This window comes from Alligator mississippiensis, chromosome 12, assembly GCF_030867095.1.
Source record: "Alligator mississippiensis isolate rAllMis1 chromosome 12, rAllMis1, whole genome shotgun sequence".
Taxonomy (NCBI): domain Eukaryota; kingdom Metazoa; phylum Chordata; order Crocodylia; family Alligatoridae; genus Alligator; species Alligator mississippiensis.
In genome coordinates, this window is record NC_081835.1 from 281,688 (window position 1) to 301,860 (window position 20,173).

Consider the following 20,173-nt stretch of genomic DNA (forward strand, 5'->3'; position numbering starts at 1 on the left):
CACCTTTAAGAACCACTACAGAAACCTTCCTGCCCAAGGAAGCTTTTCCCTTGCCAGCCAGTGATGTTGGCAGCATCACCCAGCCTCCCTCCCCTAACACAGCTCCTGCCTGGCCCATAGCAGCACCAAGCCCTGAGCTTGGCCTCGCTAATCTGCTGCCAGCCCCGAGGCAGTTCCAGACACACTGGCATTGCTGGGTCCCTCCTACATTTGCATGTCAGCGGGCTCCCACCCCCCAAGATGACTCTTCTACTGAGCACAGTGCTGGAGACCGACCAGTGGGAGCTCAGTTGTTCAGCGGGACCTAAAGCACCGCGTCGTGCAGATTGTCCCTCGCGCCCACGGTGATGCCGTTCTCTGATTGCCCACAGTATTGTGTGCACCACTGGCAGCAGCTGGACAGAGAGGGCTGGGCATGTGGCAGTGGAAGTGCCGGGAGGAGGACACGGAGTTTCGGGGCACGTTTTCACCTACCAGGTAACGTGGCCACTGGTTTGAGCACCTCTCAGACCTGTCCTGGTCACAGGCGCTGTGGGGGAGGGGATGGTGCCTGTCGCTGGAATCGAGTCTTTCTGAGCTCAGAGAAGCCAGGTAGAGCATGAACAGAGCTCGTCCTGTTGCAGAGGAGTTTGATCCAGGCAGGAGTGCGTGCTAACAGGGTGAACAGAGGAGGTATAACAATCACAAGGCTCATCTGTGAGCGGTGCATGTGAGCCTCTGTCTGCTGTTCCCGAGAGCTTATAAAGTCAAGTCTCAGGTAGGGATGTGCATGTAGCTGGCTGCAGGGCAGGGTGTCGCCATGCATGTGGTGCTCCACAGTAACTGTCCACATGCACACTCCCCCTGCGGTGCGGGGAAGCCGGCCCCAGCCCTCTGCCCTGAGAGTTAAGCTCCCAGTTCAGCTTTCACTTCCTGTAGGGCAGAAGCGGGCATGCAGCCTGTTACTGTGGGGCTGCGGCTGCCCGGTAGATCCCCACTGCCTTGCCCTCTCCACCAGACTCTTGCCTGGACTGATGTTTGCTCAGTTTTCCTCATTCCTCCTTTTGCTTTTCTCTCACTCAGAATCCAGAGCTGAGGTCCATTGTCCCCGCTCGAGGCCCTAAAGCCGGAGGAACCTGCCTCACTCTGCTGGGCTCCAAGCTGGTGACTGGGCGCCCCAGCGAGATCAGCGTTCTGGTCGGAGACCTCCCCTGCCACATGTGAGAACTGTGCATCCTGTGGCTGTACCTGCTCGCAAGCTGCCCACGGCAGAGCGATGTCTGGGACCATCGCTGTCTGCCTTAGTCCTTACCTGGGGCTGCTGGGATGCCTCCGTCTTCCTGGACTCCAGGGAATTGTGCTGTTAGAGGGGTTGGGGGATGACTGCCACCATGTTGCCACCCCTTGCCTTTCCCCTTCCCAGGTGTCCTGCTTGGCCCTGGCCACTATGGTTTTCAGACAGAAAAGGTGTATTGAGAAGACTCGGGACCATGAGTCCTCTCAGCCGACCCCAGGTGGATGAGCGAAGATAGGCAATCCCAACAGCCGAGGTGTAGCCAGATCCGGGTGCCATAGGCCATGGCTGGATGGTGGAGGGGAGCATGCCCAGCGTGCTCTGCAGGATCCTGCTGTTCTCTCCTCGCCACCTGGAGCAAGTGGCGCCGCACCGGCACTGTGCGCAGGCAGGGGCAGTAGTGAGGCATATCTCTGGCTTCTCACTGGAAACCCTTCCACTCGTTCACTGTAGAGCAGTTCTGGCTCACCCAGAAACATGACTTGAATCCTGGGAGGGTGGCGGAGGGGGTTCAGGGACTCCAGGATGGAGGGCTTCTGCCTTGGGGAAAAGCTGGGAGCCCTCATTGCTCTCGTAGCAGAAGAAGGGGCAGCATCACAGCGGGTGCTTTGCAACAGCTGCCGGACCTATGACTCCTCTCCCTGTGTGTCCCGTAGCCTCGGCGAGATGCAGGAGAGTCAGCTGAAGTGTCAGACAAGTCCCAGCAATGTGTCCACACAGCTGCCGATAACTGTCAAGTATGGAGACAGGGAGCGGAGGCTGGAAGGCTCCCTTTTCACTTACACTCTGGACCCCAACATCACCTTTGCAGAGCCGCCCAAAAGCTTCCTCAGGTACCAAGCCCCCCCACCCCCTCCCCCCCGTCCCCTGCAGAGGCACGCTCTTCCCCAGCTCCAAGGCATCAGCAGCTGCACAGACACCCCAGCGACAGGGTACCAGGCACTGACAGTGTCTGTACGCCAGTTGTGTATAGACCTCAGAGTCTGAGTGTCCAGTGGAAACAAGGCTAGGCTATGCACGAGGCCTCAGACAGGGAGGCCGGCCTTCATGGGGAGGTGTGTTGCTGAGCCCAAGTACCCCAGGTGGTGGGTGACAGACGGTGATGTCCCTGCTCCTGCGTTCCAGTGGAGGGAGAGTGATTCGAGCTCATGGACGGGACCTGGACGTTGTGCAAAGACCTAAGATCCGGGTGACAGTTTCACCACCCGAGCGCCGCCGCCGCGGGCTGGGGAGGTGGCGTCGCATCGTCCCAGAGGCTGAGTGCCCAGAGAGCGCCCTGTGTAGCATCCAGCAGGTAACAGCTGATTGGAGGCCGGAGGCCTCAGCCGTGACTGCTGGCTGGGTAGAAGGGGCTCCGGGGCCCCTAGCTGTGTCCTGCTCGGCTCTTGTAGAGCCAGTCTCTTAAACACTGAGCACGTGTGCAGCAAAGGGCAGGTTCGCTGGGCCGGCTTGGAGGCACGGTTAGCTGTGTTAGCTTGAGGTTGAGCAAAGGGCAGGGTGGTGATCCGAGAACATGAGCTCCAGACCGCGAAAGCTTGTGCTCTGTATATCTCTAGATCTGTATCTAAATCATATAGGCTCTGGTTAGTCTAAAAGGTGCAATCTACCCTGCCTTCGACTGGGGTGGCTTAGTCAGGGATAACCCTGCCTTGTGAGGTCCCTTCCAGCCTTCATTTCCTTTAATTCTTATGATGCTGTCAAGGCACGTTTCTGTAGCACCTGGGGAGTCCCTGAAATCTCAGGCCTGCCCCCTGTCTGGAGGGTTCCTGGGTTGCCACCAGACCAGAAGAGCACAGGGTCCCTGTGCGCTGGCCCAAAGGGGAGGCCAGTAATGGATCGTTCCTTGTTCTCTTCCCATCTGCTCCAGTTTGAGGAGCTGTGTCTTGTGAACTCCTCCTGCCTGATCCTGTGCAAAACGCCAGCCATTCGCGCACCGCTGCACAACGCCCGTGTCCGACTGGAATTTATTCTTGACAACCTGAGCTTTGACTTCAACTTCTTGCACCCCACACCCTTCTCTTACGAAGTCAACCCAGTCCTGAAGCCCCTGAATGCTGAGGACCCTGCCAAACCGTATCGGCACAAGCCAGGCAGTGTCATCTCTGTGGAGGTAATGCAGCAGATGCTCACAGGAACCGCCCTGCACACCCACTTCCTGCGGCAGCAGGGCCTGTGTCAGAGGGTCCAGCAGCTGGTGCCGTGGGTCCTGACGGCATGTTGCAGGCAGACCACTAGTGCCCAGCCTGAACCAGACACACTGTGAGAAGTGATGAGGCAGGGTACAGAGCAGTGGCCGGTGCAGCCGGGGAGTGCTCGTGAGAGGTGCAGGGCCCTCTGTTTCAGGGCAGTGATGTCAGGAGCTGTATGGGACTTGCGGAGAACAGGTGGAAGTGGGAAAGCACCATGAAGCCCCTGAGGAAGGGTTAAGTCCTATGAACTGGCAGCTGCAGGTCATTGTCAAGTGGTAGAAGAGGCTCAAACTGGGGGGGAAATCTTGCTTGGCAGAGGCCAGGGCAATAGGAACAGAAGGTTTTCTTTCTCTTTGCAAAGACCTTAAGGACAAAAGCACCCTGACAGTGCAAAGATAGAGTGGGGCATGGTTAATAATGAGGCAGAACAAGAGCCAGGGGCTGGAAGCTGCCACTAGACAAGCTCAGTGACTAAGTGAAATGCAGACTCTGTGGTAAGGGCAGCCAACTGCTGGAGCAAGCTGCCAGGGAAGGCTATGCATCCTGCACCACTGAAGAACTGTGGATCCAGCTTGGATGCATTTGCATACCTGGTCCCAAGTTTCCTGGGGCTCTGTGGTCTAAGGCATGTTCAGAGTCAGGTCTAATGGCTCTTCCTGGTGCCAGTAAGAGCCAAAGAATGGAGTACAAGTGGAGTGGGGAGCGGGGCATATGCCGGCTGGGCAGAGGGTGTTGGCCTGTGCTATAGAGAAGGGAGGTCCTCACAGGTGTTGGGACATGTGGGAGGAGGAGGTGATGGAACAGGGCAGCCGCTGCAGTGTGAGCCAGGGCAGGAGGCTGCTGGGAAGGATGTGGCTGCAGGGCAAGAAAGAGAGCCAAGGACAGGAGCAGCCTTTGACTGGGTTGGAGCGGAGGAAGGTGATGCGACCTCAGAAGGAAGGTAAGGGGCAGGCACTGTCAGAGCCAGGATGGGGCATGTCTGCAGAGTGAGTCGGTGTCTGTCAGCGGTTTCGGTGCAAAGGCTGTTTATTGCTGTGAGTTTAGGGAGCACCGGGCACATCTGCCCGTGTGGCAAGATTCGCAGGCACTTCACTTCTGCAATGAGGGCCCAGATTGTCTGTGACACAGGCCCCAGCCCCCATGCCCCTCTGTCTGCTCCTCTTCGAGGGTCTCCCACGGGACCATTTGTTTGGCGCCTTCAGCTATGTAGGGCTCTGTGCTGCCAACCCCAGCTGTTGCCAGTTCCTCCTGGTGGGCACAGGCAGGGATCCGCCTCGCGGGGCTCCTCAGGCCCCTCAGCAGATGGTCCCCTGGGCTCCTCCACCGCTCCGAAGCTCGTGGAGCCCCTGGCTCGATGTCCTCATGCACTGTATTCCAGGGGGAGAATCTGGACCTGGCCATTTCCAAGGAGGAAGTGATGGCTATGATTGGGGAAGGGGTCTGCGTGGTGAAGACGCTGACAAGGAACCACCTCTACTGCGAGCCTCCAGCTGAGCAGCCAGCCCCGCGGCACCGCACAAAGCGGGAGGGCACGGACTCGCTCCCGGAGTTCACGGTAGGTGCCCCGCGCAGCAGCCAGAAGCCCTGGGGCAGTGCTGAGCTGGGGGTGGCCGGAGAGGAGACGGGCACTGGTGGGGGCAGGAGAGGAGGGAGCGCTGGCCTCGTTCCAAGCTGCGCCCAGGGCAGGGGAGCTGCTGCCCCTGCGGGCTGGGCTGCCATGCTCTGGACTTGCCCTTGGGCCATGTAAGGGGGGGCGCTCGCTGGCTCTTCTGTGTGCTGAAATAAATCCAGGTCCCTGCTTTCCAGCCCCAGTCAGGCGCCCCCACAGCCTGTGGCTCAGACCACAGCAGCTGAGGAGCCTGCCATGCAGAGTTCACCAGCGGTGCGTTTCTCCTGCAGGTGCAGATGGGGAACCTGGACTTCCTTCTGGGTAGGGTGCAGTATGACACAGAGAGCCAGCTCGCCTTTCCACTGGAGGCCCAGGTCGGCCTGGGTGTTGGCACCTCCTTTGTGGCCTTGATCGTGCTGGTCATCGTCTTCATCTACAGGTGGGAGGTGCTGGGGCAAGGGTGGAGTGCCCGGCCGCCGTTGGCAGTAGTGCACAGGGGCGCAGCCAGACCTTGGTATCTGGGGACTACTGAAGGCCCCAGATGTGCCCTGCTTTAGGCCAGATGCTGAACCATTGGGGCTGAGGGTCATCCTGCCATTGGCTGGCACAGGTGAGGCTGGGTCGGCCTCAGGCGGCAGCACGTGGCTGTAGAGCAGGGAGTTTGCAGCTAACCCCAGGCATGCAGCTTAAAGAGCGGACTTGCATTAACCGCTTCTACCCAGGGGACTGGGCTGTCCCAGGCCAGGAGCACCCCCTGTCTCGCTCTTCTTAGGGCACCAGGGCTTGCCGTCACTTACCCAGCCTGCCAGCAGCATGGACTCCTCCAGTGGTGTTTCCTGACGAGCTTGTGGACAGAGAGCCTGTCCCCCAGAAATGCTTAATCCACCACCCAGCTGAGTGGGGTGGCACCCCCGCTGGTCCAGGGTGCCCAGGAACTGGCCCAAGGGAGACGCAGCCCAGAGCAGGGCTCTGGGTGCTGGGGAGTGCTCCTATATAGGAAAGCATCAGGGAAGAGCATCAGCCCAGGGATTCTGGTGCAGACCGTCATCATTGCTGGGCTGGTCCTGACCGGCCCGCGTCCCTGCCCTGGAATTCTGCTGCCTCCTTAGGGGCAGGGGAAGTGTGCAGCCCCCTCACCCCAGCTCTCAAGGCTGCCGGGGCACAGGGGACAGTTCTACTTCCCATTGCAGAAGGAAGAGCAAACAGGCCCTGAGGGATTACAAGAAGGTTCAGATCCAGCTGGAAAATCTGGAAACGAGCGTTCGAGACAGATGCAAAAAGGAGTTCACAGGTAAAGGCCCTGGCATCCTTCAGCTGCAGGCAAAGGGGCTGTGTGGTTGCTCCTGCCCTCGCTGGCCACTAATGCTGCAGAGTTGGTTCCTGCTCTGTGGTCCGTGTGCCACCGTGTCCACCATGGACTTCCCCTAGCCTGGCACACGCCAGGAGCTTCCAGCTCCAGGGGACATTCAGGACCCCTTGGCCACAGATGGTGTGTTCTGCCACTAGCCTCAGCAAGCACACAGCGGGGCCCAGGACCCTGTGAGGGGACAGGCTCTACACATGCTGCATCTGATCGGGTCAGGCAGTGAGACGGGTGAAATCGTGGTGCTGCAGGGACTGTGCTAGGCAGCATCTCCCTCTGGCTTGTTGTGCTGTCTGGTGTCCCCAGATGCAGCCAAGCACCAGGTTTGCCCTGCCCCAGGCAGCAGCCATAAGCAGTCCCCACATCTATGGGTGCAGCCTTTGCTCTTTTAGAGCTCGAACTTGGTGTCCAGCTGCAGATAACAGCCAGCCGGAGCGAGGCCCGGAGAGTTCTGTACAGACATTTCCAAGTGCTTTGACCAGTCCTGTTCTCTGCGCTCCAAACTGTGGGGCCCAGCCTCTCCCTGGGGAGCGTTGTCTCCCTGGCAGGAGGCTCGTCCTGGTACGTGGTTCCTCTGTTCCATCCACATGCCACGGTGGTGTCCTAGCTTCCAGCCGTCACACCATACTGCGGGTCATGCAGTCGCTGACTCTCTTCCCCAAAACGCAGCAGCTCCCTTCTCTTCCAGACCTGATGACAGAGATGATGGATCTCACTAGTGACCTTGTGGGCACCGGGATCCCCTTCCTGGATTATAAGTCATATGCAGAGCGCATTTTCTTCCCTGGGCACCGCGAGTCACCGCTGCAGAGGGATCTGGACATCCCAGAGTGCCGCCGCCAAACAGTGGAGCAGGGCTTGGTGCAGCTTTCCAACCTCCTCAACAGCAAGCTGTTCCTCACCAAGGTAATGCCTGTCCTGCCTCCAGCACTGATAACCAGTCTGCAGGCACTGGCCACTGCTTACGGTGATTTTGCTGAACAGCTCTGCTCCTCCTGCCTCCCGGGAGAGCCTGGAGCTGGGGGTCCTTTTGCTAAGGGAACTCTGGGACTCTCCTGCCTTTCAGTTCATCCACACTCTGGAGATCCAGCGCACCTTCTCCCCAAGGGACCGGGCCTACGTGGCTTCCCTGCTCACAGTTTCGCTGCATGGGAAGCTGGAGTACTTCACAGACATCCTCAAGACGCTGCTGAATGACCTCGTGGAGCAGTATGTGGCCAAGAACCCCAAGTTGATGCTGCGCAGGTGAGACTGATTCAGCCACGGCCGCAGACCTGGCTGGATTTGGTGGGTTTCCTGGGCAGAACCATTCCCGCCTGGTGATGGAGCCCAGCTAGTGCCTCTGTGGCAGCTGTCAGGTGTTGGGCTGGGCTGCATGTGTCCAGCAGGCGTATGGACATGAACTGGTGCCAAGGAGGAGGCCACAGAAGTGAGGGCCCCTTCATCTAGCCGAGACGTGCAGGGAAGGAGCGAGCATGAGCGAGAGCCCTTTGTTCCAACCCTCCTCCGCAGAGCTTCCCCTTGGGTTATGACGCTGCCTCGCCTGGCCCAGGGCTCTGGTGTCTCTGCCTGTTCCCTCCAGAGCACTCCTCCTCTGGGCTGGCTCCTAGCAGCCACTGGGCCTGCAGTGCTGTGGGTAGCCCCTTGCTGCAGGAAGCGCCCTGGCTCCCTCCTCTCAGTCTGAATCCTTGCCTGGTTCTCAGAGCTGTGCAGTGCCTCAACTGGAAGGCGAACAGCCAACGCCCCATCCTCGCCTTTCACCTCCCCTTTGCAACCAGGCCACGTCTGCACAGAGCAGCTCCTCAGACAGTCCCTTTTCCTGTGGAGTCTGTCTGTCCAGCTGTGGCATGGCAGGGCCCGTGCATGACGTGGGGGGCTGGAACTCAACAGTGCATCCCGCTCTGTCACCTGCCTACCCGGCTCTCTGCCCCTCCCTGGGACACGGCAGTCCCGTAACTCACCCGGATTCTCTTTCAGGACAGAAACAGTGGTGGAAAAGCTGCTCACTAACTGGATGTCCATCTGCCTGTACGCTTTTGTACGGGTAAGAGCCCTTCCTCCCCAGGACTGGGGAGGTGACAAGAATCCCTGACCCCACTATGCTTCTGCCTGCCCACCTGCTGCATGGGGCTGCAGTGAGCAGCAGGGGGGGGCTCATGGCACAGAGCCGGGTCGCACTTGCCCAGCTCCCATGCTTGGGTCTCCTTGGCTTTCCCAATATACTGACACAGCCTGTGGCTTGCCCAGGTGCAGCCCTGTGCCCAGAGTGTGGGTGTGCCTCCCCACGTGCCAAGGGATGATCTGCAGGATGCCCTGAGAGCAAGGAAATGGGCATGAGTCCTGTCCTGTCGATGGGAAGGTGACTGGACTGCCCCAGGTCATGCAGAGACAGGCACTGAGCTCAAGCCTCAGGGATCCCACTCCAGCTCCATAGCCAGACACTCGTGCTGTGTTTGGCATTTGGCATGCGGGTCATGGTGTGCGGGAGGGAGAGACCTGTCGCCCTTACACAGAGAAGCTCAGACCCTTGCCTGTGGCATTGCCTGGTGCCTGCAACTCTGCTCCCGTGATGCTTCTGCCAGAGGAGCGAGCGCAGCTCCTTCCCCAGCTCAGCTGCTCCGTCTGTTGCAGGACTCCGTGGGGGAGCCACTCTACATGCTCTTCCGTGGCATCAAGCACCAGGTGGACAAGGGGCCTGTCGACTGGGTGACAGGGAAGGCCAAGTACACCCTTAATGACAACCGCCTTCTGCGTGAGGACATGGAGTACCGGCCCCTGGTGAGAGCTCCCTGCTGCAGCCCTCGGCCTCCCCATCCACTCCTCTGGAGTCCTGACGTGCTGCGTGGCTGTCTGCTGCCTCTGGCCAAAGGTCCAGGGTTCCCTGCCTGTGGATTCCCCCTGGCAGAGCTCCTGGCGAAGTCAGAGCTGCTCTATGCTGGGTCTTGCAGCCTGGGGCCTCCCAGCAGCCCCAGTCTCTAGCCACACCCCTCCTGCTGGCTCTGACCACAGCTTGCCATGGGGCAGGAGGGGCAGAAGAGCTGCTCTGTGCCCCACAGGGGGCTCCTGCCCAAGCCCCATCATGCCAGTGCGCCTCCTGCCGGCACCCACAGAGCTGTGGGGGAGCTGGTCGGGCATCACTGGCCCACCACCAGCTGCCGCCACCATGTTGGGGGAGGCAGGCACAGCACAGTGTGGCCACGGCTACTCTTCTTCCTTCCCAGACACTGACTGCCCTGAGCCAGGCAGGAGGCACCGAAGACAGCTCAGAGGACTCCCAGGGGGTCTCTGTGAAAGTGCTGGACTGCGACACCATCATGCAGGTGAAGGAGAAGGTCCTGGATCAGATCTATAAGGGGACGCCATATGGTCACCGGCCCGACCCAGATTCCCTGGACCTCGGTGAGCAGAATGCGATGGCACCAGAACTCCATGCTGGGGCAGGAAAGCAGAAGCAGCTCAGACCTGCAGACGGTGCACCTGGGGGGCGTGATGCTGAGCCCTCAGCTTTGGCAGAGTGGGTTTAGAGGCCCTGCCCCAAGGACCCACCGTCCAGGCTGGACTCAGCACAGCATGCGGCAGGGCAGAGGGACTGCAGGCAGAGGGAGGGTGCTGGAAGCCTCAGCCTCAGCCCTTGTAGCGTATTGTGCCTCGTGCCTTTTCCACCTTACATTGTTTGGAAATGCCTGCTGCGTCTGACACGGGCAGCAGGCTTCTGCCAGTGAGCCACTGGAGCAGGCGGGCTTTAGGGAAGGGTTGGAAAGGGGAGGAGGGGGTACAGCACACATGCCAGGGGTCCTAGTCAGTCTGGCCATCGCGGATCGCAGGCTCAGGCTGAGGGCAGGGGGCACCCGGAGTTTTTGCATGAGCAGAGAGCAGCTGTTTCTAGAAACATGCCTTCTGCTCCTGGGAAAGATGCTGCCGTAGGGACGAGGCTGGCAATCCATCTGCCCTGCAGTCTGAGTTTGAGTTGCTTGCTCCTCTGCAGGCCACAGGGGAAGCAGCACCTGCACTGCCCTCGCCTGGCACCACTGCGTGGTGATGGGGGCCGTCATCCAGTCTGACGGCTCAGTGTTTAGCCCCTGGGGGGGTGGCGGGGACGAGAGGAGGGGGTGCATTTTTCTCCTGTAGCATATAATTGGCTGGATAGTCTCTGTTGGTTTGGTAGGCTGGGTTTTTTATTTTTCTCTTCTCTCCCTTGTTTTCGGCCTGCCTCTGAAGCACCAGAGCTTGGCCACAGTGGAGACGGGGCCCTGGCTGGGCACTTTGCAGGTTCCGTCTGTCCCCACGCTGCGTTCAGCGCCTGGCTGGGGGGGTCACACGTTTGTGGTGACTGCCAAAGTCAGGGCTACAAAGGACTCGCCCTCCCTTCCCATTCAGATTGGCAGGAGGCTCGCGGGGGTTGATGTGGTCTCTTCAGTTTAAACTGCGTGTTTCTCGTGCATCCCCCATCTCCTGTCCCTGGAGCTGTCGCCTCCGTATGAGTGCCGCCTCTTGGCAGTGGGAGGAGATGACCCTGGCAAGTGGATCTGCCAGCGAAGTGCCAGGGCTCTTGGGCGGATGTGGAAGCCTCGGGGTTTGGCTTGCGAAGGGGGCCTGCACATCTCTCTCCTCCTGCACTCTCTGCAGTGCTTCGCCTGTCCAGCCCTCGGCACCATTGCAGCAGCTGCTCCAGAGGTAGAGACAGGGAGAAACGGCCGCAGAGACAGACGAGGCTTTCTGTCCCCAGTGCCCGAGCTGCCCCAGTCGAGACATGCCCCGCAGCAGTGGTGGGACTGCACTGTTGTGGTGCATGTAGCCCACAAGCAGGGACCCCTCTGGGTCGCATGACCAAACTCTCAGCCCCTGTGCATTGCTGCCAGGCTCTGGGCACGTTACTGATTTCATCCAACAGCCTGAGTGGGAAACGGGGCTGTAGCAGGGGCTGTAAAGCCAGCTCGGCTCTCGCAGCAGAGCGGTGACGTCTGCGTTCTGTTTTCTGTGCTGCAGAGTGGAGATCGGGGCTGGCAGGTCACCTGATCCTTTCTGACGAGGACGTGACCTCCGTCATTCAGGGAACCTGGAAGCGCCTGAACACGCTTCAGCACTACAAGGTCAGAACTGAGCATCCCTCCTAGCCTCGCTGCCCCACGTCAGCACTGGGCTAGCCGGGTCTGCCTGGGGATGTCACCACTGCCTGAGCCTGTGGAGGGGACCAGATGGGCCTGCCCTGGGGCTTCTTGCGGTAGCATGGTCCAGGCCTGTCTGTGAGGAGCCAAGACTCTCTCCCCTGCTTTTAACATGATGGTTTTCAGCTGGCACAGCCTCCCCAACTGACCCCTGATAGCTAGGAAGGCTCTTCGTGCCTGAACTAGTTTCAGGAGACACTGTGTCTGGGGCAGGGGGCTGGATCAGGTACCCAACGCCTGAGCCCTTTGCTAAGGTACGGGAGGCTGAAATCCTGCCTGTGCCAAGCTGGTGCCCCTCTTCGTAGCCCCTGCAAGAGGCCTGTCTGCAGCACTGGGCAGTGCTGTTGGGGCGGTGGGAGCCTGAGGAAAAGGGGAAGAGGTGTGCTGGTCTCTTCAGGCCCTTGGAGCGGCAAGTGGAAAGGAGGCAGCCCCGTACCCCGTGTGCATTTCATGCTGCAGGGCCAGTCGTGCAAGGTGAGGGGACTGTGCTCTCCTCCATTGTCTGTCCAGTGCATGCTTCTCCCCTTGCTTGCACTGCACAGATTGAGTCAGTAGCAGGGCCAGGAGTGAAACCTGGGGTCCCAGCTCTCTGTCCCCTTTGCCTTTGGCTGAGGTTGCACTTGTTTAGGGGCAAGCAGCTGTGGGCTGTGAAAGCTACCTGGCGGGCTGAGGAGGTGCACTGGGCCCTGGTAACCCTGAGCTCCTCTTGTGCACAGGTGCCTGATGGAGCAACGGTAGCACTGGTCCCACGTCTGACCAAACACATCCCCCGGGAGAATCAGGACTACATCCCTGGAGAAAGTGAGTCTTGGGCAGACTCGGAGCTTCCACTCGCCGTTTCCATAACAGTTCCTGGCAAGCTGAGACTGCTCTCCCTGGCCATCGCCTCCAGACACAGGGCCTGCCTTTGAGTGGTGTCCTCCTTGCCGTTAGCGTTGCCAGGAAATCTGAGCTCTCAATATCGGGGTGGGGGCTTCCCTTGCATATCTAAGAAGTGGAACAGGGTATCAGAAACAGGGCAGGCACAAGTCAGACAGGGCTGCCACCCCCAGTCCTGGGCCACACGGACTGGGTCTCTGGGCAGTAAGCTGAGCGCAAGCCCAAGCATGCTTGCTGCCATCTCCCTCAGTGCAGGGAAGCCTGAGGCTGTCTCCACGGGTGGCTGATGGCATGGCAACTCCATGGGATACTGAAGGTTTCATGCCGGGTTTGTTTCAGAAACTCCAATGCTGGAGGATGCAGATGAGGGAGGAATAAAACTTTGGCACCTGGTGAAACCCACAGAGGAGCCGGAGCTGCCCAAGCACCGTCGAGGAAGTTTGCGGGACAGGGAGCGAGCCAAGGCCATTCCAGAGATTTATCTGACACGCCTCCTCTCCATGAAGGTAGGGCAGGGGGCTGGCCGAGCATCACCTGCTGTGGCTGGGACCTGCCTTCCCAGGGGCCAGTGCCCAGCGTCTTAGACAAAGGCCAAAGCAGGCTTTGCCATCTGTGCAGTGCATGGCTGGAGGAAGAGACACCTGCTTCTGGCTCACGGATGCACGTGGTCGCTGGCTGCGTGCTTAGGCCAGTGCCGCACTGTCTGTGTCTTGCATTCACTGGTTACAGCAGCTCTTGCAGGAGAGAGGCGCTGTTGCCGCTGGGGTTCCCCCAAGGTAGGGAGGGGGCCCTGGTTCATTGGTCCCAGCACCAGGATGCATGCAGACACACAAGAGAAAACAAGTGGCCCTCTTGGCAAAGCTCCTGTCTGTGGATCACATGAGCCACCCTCCCACTCCTACCTTTTCCTCTCATGATATTCTGGAGCCGTGAGGGGTGGAGGGCTGGCTGAGGCTGCCCTGTCCTGCCCTTCCTGTTTTTGGGTGGAAGGTCCATGGGCATGCATGGCACAGATGTGGACACACCAGGAAAGGGTTTTGGTCTTCATCATGAGTTGCGTGCACCTAGGGGGTATCCACAAACACAGGTAGAGCATTGTCCGGCCAAACCACACAGCCTGCCTGATTGTGCCTCCCTGTTGTTCCCGAGTCTGGTGTGACATCCCCTTGTACAACCACTCTTCCATGGAAGTTGCTCCTTCTGGCCCCAGCACTTGCCATCTTCCCTAGAAGTGAGGGGTTTCTGGTGGTACCTTTTATTGGCCCAGCTCTGCAGTTGGGAGAGAGGTTAGACAAGCTTTTGGGCACTAAGTGCCCTTCCTCAGGCTGGAGAAGAAGCCTGTCACTGCTGGCAGCAGACACAGCTTGACTGAGCTGGTGGGGAGCTGGTCTTGAGTGAAACAAGGTGACTCTTTCCCTGCCCAAGCACTGGGTGGTTTTTCTTCTCCCTTCTCTTCCATTAACTGCATCCATCTTATCTCCAGGGAACGTTGCAGAAGTTTGTAGACGACTTGTTCCAGGTGATCCTCAGCACCAGCCGCCCCGTCCCCCTGGCTGTCAAATACTTCTTCGACCTGCTGGATGACCAAGCAATGCATCACGGGATCACAGACCCCGAGACCATCCACATCTGGAAGACAAACAGGTACCTCATGCCCCCCATAGCAGAGGGTCCCACACCGTGGTCCATGAGTGCACCCTGCGGCTCCACTGCCAGGTGCCTGGGATCAGGCTCCTCTGCCAGGCGGGGGTGGAAAAGGCGCTTGGTGTGGGATGGGGAATTTGGCCCCTGGCTTTTCCCCAGGAGGGTTTACAGCAGCTGAAGGTAGCAGCTCAGCAGGATGGGGGAGGGGTTTGCATTGAACCCCCGCAGCTCCAGATCGTACCTGCCGCTAGGATGCCGTGGGGCTGTCCCGGGATGTGGGACAGACTCTGCAGTCGCCATTCTGCAGTGTTTTCCATGGTGTTTGAATCGTGAAGCTTCTCCCGGCGAGGAGCCTGCTGCCCAAGAAGCCCTCAGTTCTGGGAATGGTCCATGCTGGCCCCTGCACTTCAGCAACATTGTGCAGTGCTTTCTGCCCACTGCATCAAGGCTGTGGCCCCCACTGGGTTCAGCCCCGATGGCCCATTCTTGGACTGGAGCCATTCAGGTCCCACTGTGCTGCGAGCTCTGTGCCGCCACCGCGGCGCTTTGCCATGCAGGGCCGTGTGGCCTGCTCCTTGGTCACGGTGCAGCCCCGAGCCTTGCCTTGCCACGCTGCTCACCCCTGCTCCCGCTGTCCCTCGCAGCCTGCCCCTGCGCTTCTGGATCAACATCATCAAGAACCCCCAGTTTGTGTTTGACGTGCAGACGTCAGACAATGTCGACGCCGTGCTCCTGGTCATCGCCCAGACCTTCATGGACTCCTGTACCATCGCTGACCACAAGCTGGGACGGGTACGTGCCCCCATGGCAGGCAGAGGAGATGGGGAGCCTTCCAGCCAGGCCTCCCTTCCCTGCTGAGGAGATCACTGCCCAGCCCATGGCAGGCCCCAGCTGAGCTGTGTGCATCCTCCTTTGGGCCATGAGAGATCCTGCCACATGCTTGCCAGGGCACAGCCCCCCTCTGCCCTTCTCTGGTGCCTTCTCTGGAGATGGCAGGAAGCCGCTCCCAGCCTGGCTCGCATGGGACACTTTTCAGGGATTGCTGCCCTGGGGAGAAGGTGGAAGCCTGCCCTGGATGGGGACCAGACTGATTGCCCATGGGGAAGTAGGGCTTGGCAGCTGCCTTCTCTGGTCTTGCTCTCTAAAACATGTTGCCCTGCTGCTGACTGTTACAGGACTCCCCAATCAACAAGCTGCTCTATGCCCGAGACATTCCTCGCTACAAGCAGATGGTGGAAAGGTAGGGCTGGGGGCAGGAGTGGGGTGGGAAAGGAGGCTGAGGAGCAGATCGGGCATTGATGCCTGGCCTGTGTTCCCCGCCCTGCAGGTACTATGCGGACATTCGCCAGACCATCTCTGCCAGCGACCAGGAGATGAACTCTGCCCTGGCTGAGCTCTCAAGGGTAAAGAGCCCCGTGTCTTAGATCCTCCTGCAGCCTGGGTCACCCAGCTCCCTAGCACGGGGGCTGCACTAATGAGCCTGCCCCGTGACTGGGACCAGGCCAGGTGCATTTCCCAAGGGCATGGCCCTGCAGGACAGCCCAGCGGGAGCTGGCATTGTTGCAGGGCTGGGGCGCTGCACCAGGGCACAGTGGTGCCCTGAACCACAGCCAGTGAGCAGCACTGCCCTGCCCTCCTGTCCTTGTTGCTCCCACGCTGCTCGGCGTTCTCCAGGCATGCTCCAGTGGGCTCCGGGGCGCAGAACCGGATATGCCCGCTCTCTTGGTGGCGCCCAGAACGCCTGCCTAACCCAACTGTCCTCTTGCCCAGAATTACTCAGGTGAACTCAATTCCCTTGTGGCTCTGCACGAACTCTACAAATACATCAACAAATACTACGACCAGGTGAGTGCGGCACTGGCCTGCTGGCCCCGTTGGGGCCACCGGTCCCACCCCTCTTTCCCCTGTGCCGGCCCTGATGTACTTTTGGTAGAGTTTGTGTTGGCGGCATCTCGGTAACAGTGTGGAGGTGCAAGAGAACAGGAAAAGAGATAATGTTTGAAATGTGTGGATTTGAGATGCTCATGTTTATATAATGCTTATGTCTTTGTCCAACAGACGGTGCTGGTTGATATTACCGATGTGACAATAGTGTGTATTTGGGCGGGGGGGCAGTGGGGGAGGGAGTTAAGGCAATTTTTTATTTTACTGAAAAATGCATTTCTTTCTTTCTTGCTTTCTTTCTCTTTTTGTGATTAATGGCTTTGTTCTATTAGTATTAGAGTATGTATGATGCTGTTAACCATTCATTTCCTTGCTTCTAATTGTGGTGTAAAGGCCATGTCAGTAACTAGCTTCACAAGAACATAGGAACTGCCATGTACTGATCAGACCCCAGGCCCACCTTGCCCGGGCTCTTGTGCCACACAGCAGCAGAGAGCAGATGCTGAAAGGCAATGAACAGGGTCTGACCAGGGCTTTTCCCACTGTCCCTCTCCTACTTGCAGCCTCCAGCATTTAGCCCCAGGAATGGATGTAGCATCCCCGGGTAGGAACTGTGGGGAGGAGGTGCCTCGGGGCTATCGTAGGGGTCCACTAGGATAGCTTACTCCGTGTGTCCCAAGGCCAGGTGCTGTAACCAAGTTGAGCTTGTATCGGCAGCATGGGTCTGTTGCTGGTAGCCGGAGGGAGGCTCCCAGTGAGCTCTGAGTCTCATTCCAGATCATCACTGCCTTGGAGGAAGACCCGACCGCCCAGAAGATGCAGCTTGGCTACCGACTGCAGCAGATTGCTGCTGCCGTGGAGAACAAAGTCACTGACTTGTGACCCCAGCAGACAGGCTGCGAGGCTCTTGGCTGGGGAAGAGATGGACTGTGCTGCTCACGGGCGTTTTACAGCCAGACAGGAGGTCCCGCTCGCTGCCTGGCCCCAGCATCCCTGCGGCGCAGGCGTGTGACCCGAGAGGGGGTGGCCAATCTAACACAGAGTCCAAGCGTACTTGTGTCTCAGAGGATCATTTTTTATGGATTTTTTCCTTTCTAAAACGAGCACTGCTGCTGCTGCAGACTCTCCAGACCAGAGCACCAGGGCCCAGCGGTGTCCTTCAGACACCGTGAATGTGTCACCGAGCCAGACAACACAGGAGCTCCAGGACCAGGCCATGTGTCTGCCCTCTCTGGCCTCCTAGGAGCCCCTGACCTCACACTGGTGCCATGGACATCCCCGCAGTCTGGCCTCTCACCTGGATGCCACATACCCACCACAGGTCACACAGCCACTATGCGAGGCCCCAGCTGGTGCTGGACCAGTTGCCACATGAGCTTCCCAAGGCCTCTCAGGAACCTGCCGGGATCTTGGGAAGCCCAGTGCAGCCTGGCCTGACCTTATGGAGAGGTGGGCACTTCTCCCGCCATGGCTCAGGGAGCCTTCCCTGGTGGTGTCACCCCACACACTGGGGAGATGCCCAGGAGAGCTGGGTGCAGGGAGAAGGGACAGGTTGGAGGGAAGGGGTGATAGTCTCTTGCACTCAGGTTCTGGTCTCGCTCCCTGCTCACGAGCAGTGGGCAGTGCTAGTGGGCGTGACATGCTCATCACAGGATGACCAGCCCTGAGGGTTGTGCCCAGTCCTGGATGTGGGCAGACCCTGCTCTACTGCCTGTTCCCTTGGACTGAAGTTAGCGCAACCTGGCAAAGGGACCAGATGGCTCTGATGCACTGCCCTGTGATCCAGCTATGAGTCTGTCCCTCTGGGTCTCTCCTGCCCAAGAATGCCTTGTGGCTATGCCCCTCCAGCTGGGCCCTGCTGAGGCTGCTGCTCTGAGCTGGACCATGAACGCCCTGGAAGGACAGAGCACGTAAGCGCCGAGGGGGTGCTGCTCTGTGCAACTGTCCTTCACTTGGGTGAGTGTCCCTCTGGGCCAGGCTCTTCTGCCATCCAGACCTGCTGTCAGAGCGGGAACAGTGCCCTGTGGGCAGAGCTGGGGAGAGGGTCCAGCTTTTCCAGGCACATCAGACTCAAACCCCTTCTGGCCTCCAGCTTTGTGACCTTTCCATCTCACTGATGGCCCCTTCCTGGGGCTTGCAGGGCTGGGCAGGGCAGCTGCAGCCCCAGCAGGCTTGGGAATCTTCTGTCTGAGCCCCTGCAGTGCCCTCAGTCCTGGGTACAGCTAGCGAGAAGAGGATTGCCATGTTCATCCAGCTGCCTGGAGCCAAGCACTTGTCTGACCAGCGCTCCTGCTCGGTCCTTCAGCTTTCCCCTGCAGCCTGAGGGCAGCAGTTGCTGGAGCGTGACACTCTTCTTGCACCTTAACCAAGCTGGGAGGTGTGGCAGGTTCCAGTGCCTCTTTCCTCTGCTCCGCTCCGCTCCGCTTATGGAGAGGTCACAGAGCTCTTTTCTCCAGGGACACTCGTGTGAAAACAGCAATAACAAAAAATACAGATTGGTTAGAAAGTGAGAAAATTGAGCTAAAAGAAGAGGGATGGTTTACGGACCTCTCCAGCTGGAGACTTCTCACCAGCAAAACAGGATGGGCAGCATGGTTGGGTCTGTAGCACCTCTCCGCCGCGACCGTTCTGCTCAGCCTCTCCTGTTGGGCTGCCCAAGGCCCTCGCAGCCTCAGCCCCCTTTTCAGTCCTTCCGTGAGGGTCAGCTCGTATGTTCAGATGTGCCCCCTGGGGCTCTCAGTCCGTGTCAGTCACGCGGTGCCGCTGCAGAGTGAGGTTTCGAGCTTAAAAGTCAGTCCTTTGATAAGCATTTCTGTGTGATGGGGAAGAGCACGTAGCAGGTTCGTTCCAGCAGCCCCACATGGTTCCACCTGCCATTCCCGTCTCCACGGGCTGGCGTGTCATAAGCCAGGGACTTCCATTTCTGCAGGTTGGGTAGGGTCACCTACCCAACCCGGGACCCCAACCACGACTGGGAGCCGGGTCAGGTGTGTGTGCTGCGATATGCCCTCTGGCTCAGCAGGACGGAGGGAGGTCGCACCCTTCATTCTTCTGTCACCACGAAACGCAACTTGTGGGCAGAGCCTTGACCGGCTGTCACAGGTCCGGCGCGACTTGCCTCAGGGAGGCAGAGAGAAGTTTGCTTCGAGAACGGGGGAGCGGGATCCAAAGTAGCATTGCCAGGCTGCAGCAGCAACGTCCCATGGTGGCGGACCTGACGAGCTGGGACTGAGCTCCCGCCTCTGGCTGCGGAGTCCCGCTGGCAGCTCAGCTTTCACTTGCACCCACACGGTTTTCTTTACAACAATAAGGGCTAGAAGCTTTTTAAACAAATGCTTACATTTTGCAGAAATTGGGGGGGAGGGAGGGGGGGGATACAGCCAGGGCGTAGCACATGCCGGCACGCTCTGGTCCCAGCCTGCACTGTGATTCTGCTTTTGGTGCCTTTCTCCCTGGGCTGAGTCCTTTGGTTTCCAGGACACCAGGTGCGTTTGCGCTGATATGTCTGCCCCTTGGGGGAACGTACATTCACCTCCTGTCTCCACGCTGCCCTTCTCTATTTCCCAGTTCGCTGCCATCTGGCTGGCCCCGTGTCCATGCCCTGTTCCTTCTCGTTGAAGTCCTGTCTGAGCCCCTTTGTGCCATCTTTCTCAAATTGGAATTAATTATTAATATAAAAAGCTTGAAAAATCTGAATTTTGTTACATAGTGTAATAACTGTTTGTAGATACGATTGTGAGATGTAGGAATCTATTGGTGAGATGAGAGGTTATGTCTGTAAATAAGCAGTTTAGACCCAAATGATTTTAATAAAGAGAGAATTCTTACCTGAGTAAGTCAATAAATGTTACTATACAAGGCAGAGCGGGTGTTGCAGGTCTGTGCCGTGACACGGCGGCTCGCCCCGGCACGGTGCCCTTCGCAGCGCCCGGGAGCGGGCAGGTCTGCACCCAAACCCGCTCGGCTTCAGGCACGCGGGTCAGGCCGCGCCGCCGGTCCCCCAGGCTCGTCCCGGGAGGAGCCGCTCTGGTTCTGCCGGGCGCTGTGCATGGCTCCGGCGGCGCAGAGGGGAGTTCGCTCCTGTCTCGTGCGGCTGCCGGAGCCAGGCCCCGAGGAGGGAGCGCTGCTGACCTCGGCTCAGCGCTGATGCCCGCTTGGTTTGGAGAA

At 59.1% G+C, this 20,173-nt stretch overlaps 1 protein-coding gene across 7 annotated transcripts in view; it reads left to right on the forward strand.

Annotated features, from left to right (window-relative positions):
- Window positions 1–19,838, forward strand: part of PLXNB1 (plexin B1) — an 83,483-nt gene extending 63,645 nt beyond the window's left edge. For all 7 annotated transcript variants that reach the window (XM_059715910.1, XM_059715909.1, XM_059715907.1 and 4 more), the window contains exons 16-37: window positions 372–477; window positions 1,063–1,199; window positions 1,930–2,106; window positions 2,399–2,567; window positions 3,141–3,383; window positions 4,841–5,017; window positions 5,362–5,510; window positions 6,262–6,362; window positions 7,123–7,340; window positions 7,501–7,679; window positions 8,412–8,478; window positions 9,066–9,212; window positions 9,656–9,833; window positions 11,421–11,524; window positions 12,316–12,400; window positions 12,818–12,984; window positions 13,962–14,122; window positions 14,767–14,914; window positions 15,298–15,362; window positions 15,450–15,525; window positions 15,893–15,967; window positions 16,784–19,838. In XM_059715910.1, coding sequence (XP_059571893.1) covers window positions 372–477; window positions 1,063–1,199; window positions 1,930–2,106; window positions 2,399–2,567; window positions 3,141–3,383; window positions 4,841–5,017; window positions 5,362–5,510; window positions 6,262–6,362; window positions 7,123–7,340; window positions 7,501–7,679; window positions 8,412–8,478; window positions 9,066–9,212; window positions 9,656–9,833; window positions 11,421–11,524; window positions 12,316–12,400; window positions 12,818–12,984; window positions 13,962–14,122; window positions 14,767–14,914; window positions 15,298–15,362; window positions 15,450–15,525; window positions 15,893–15,967; window positions 16,784–16,888 — 3,034 coding nt within the window. In that variant the 3' untranslated portion in view covers window positions 16,889–19,838. The remainder of the gene's footprint in view (window positions 1–371; window positions 478–1,062; window positions 1,200–1,929; window positions 2,107–2,398; window positions 2,568–3,140; window positions 3,384–4,840; window positions 5,018–5,361; window positions 5,511–6,261; window positions 6,363–7,122; window positions 7,341–7,500; window positions 7,680–8,411; window positions 8,479–9,065; window positions 9,213–9,655; window positions 9,834–11,420; window positions 11,525–12,315; window positions 12,401–12,817; window positions 12,985–13,961; window positions 14,123–14,766; window positions 14,915–15,297; window positions 15,363–15,449; window positions 15,526–15,892; window positions 15,968–16,783) is intronic.
- Window positions 19,839–20,173: the final 335 nt, after the last annotated feature.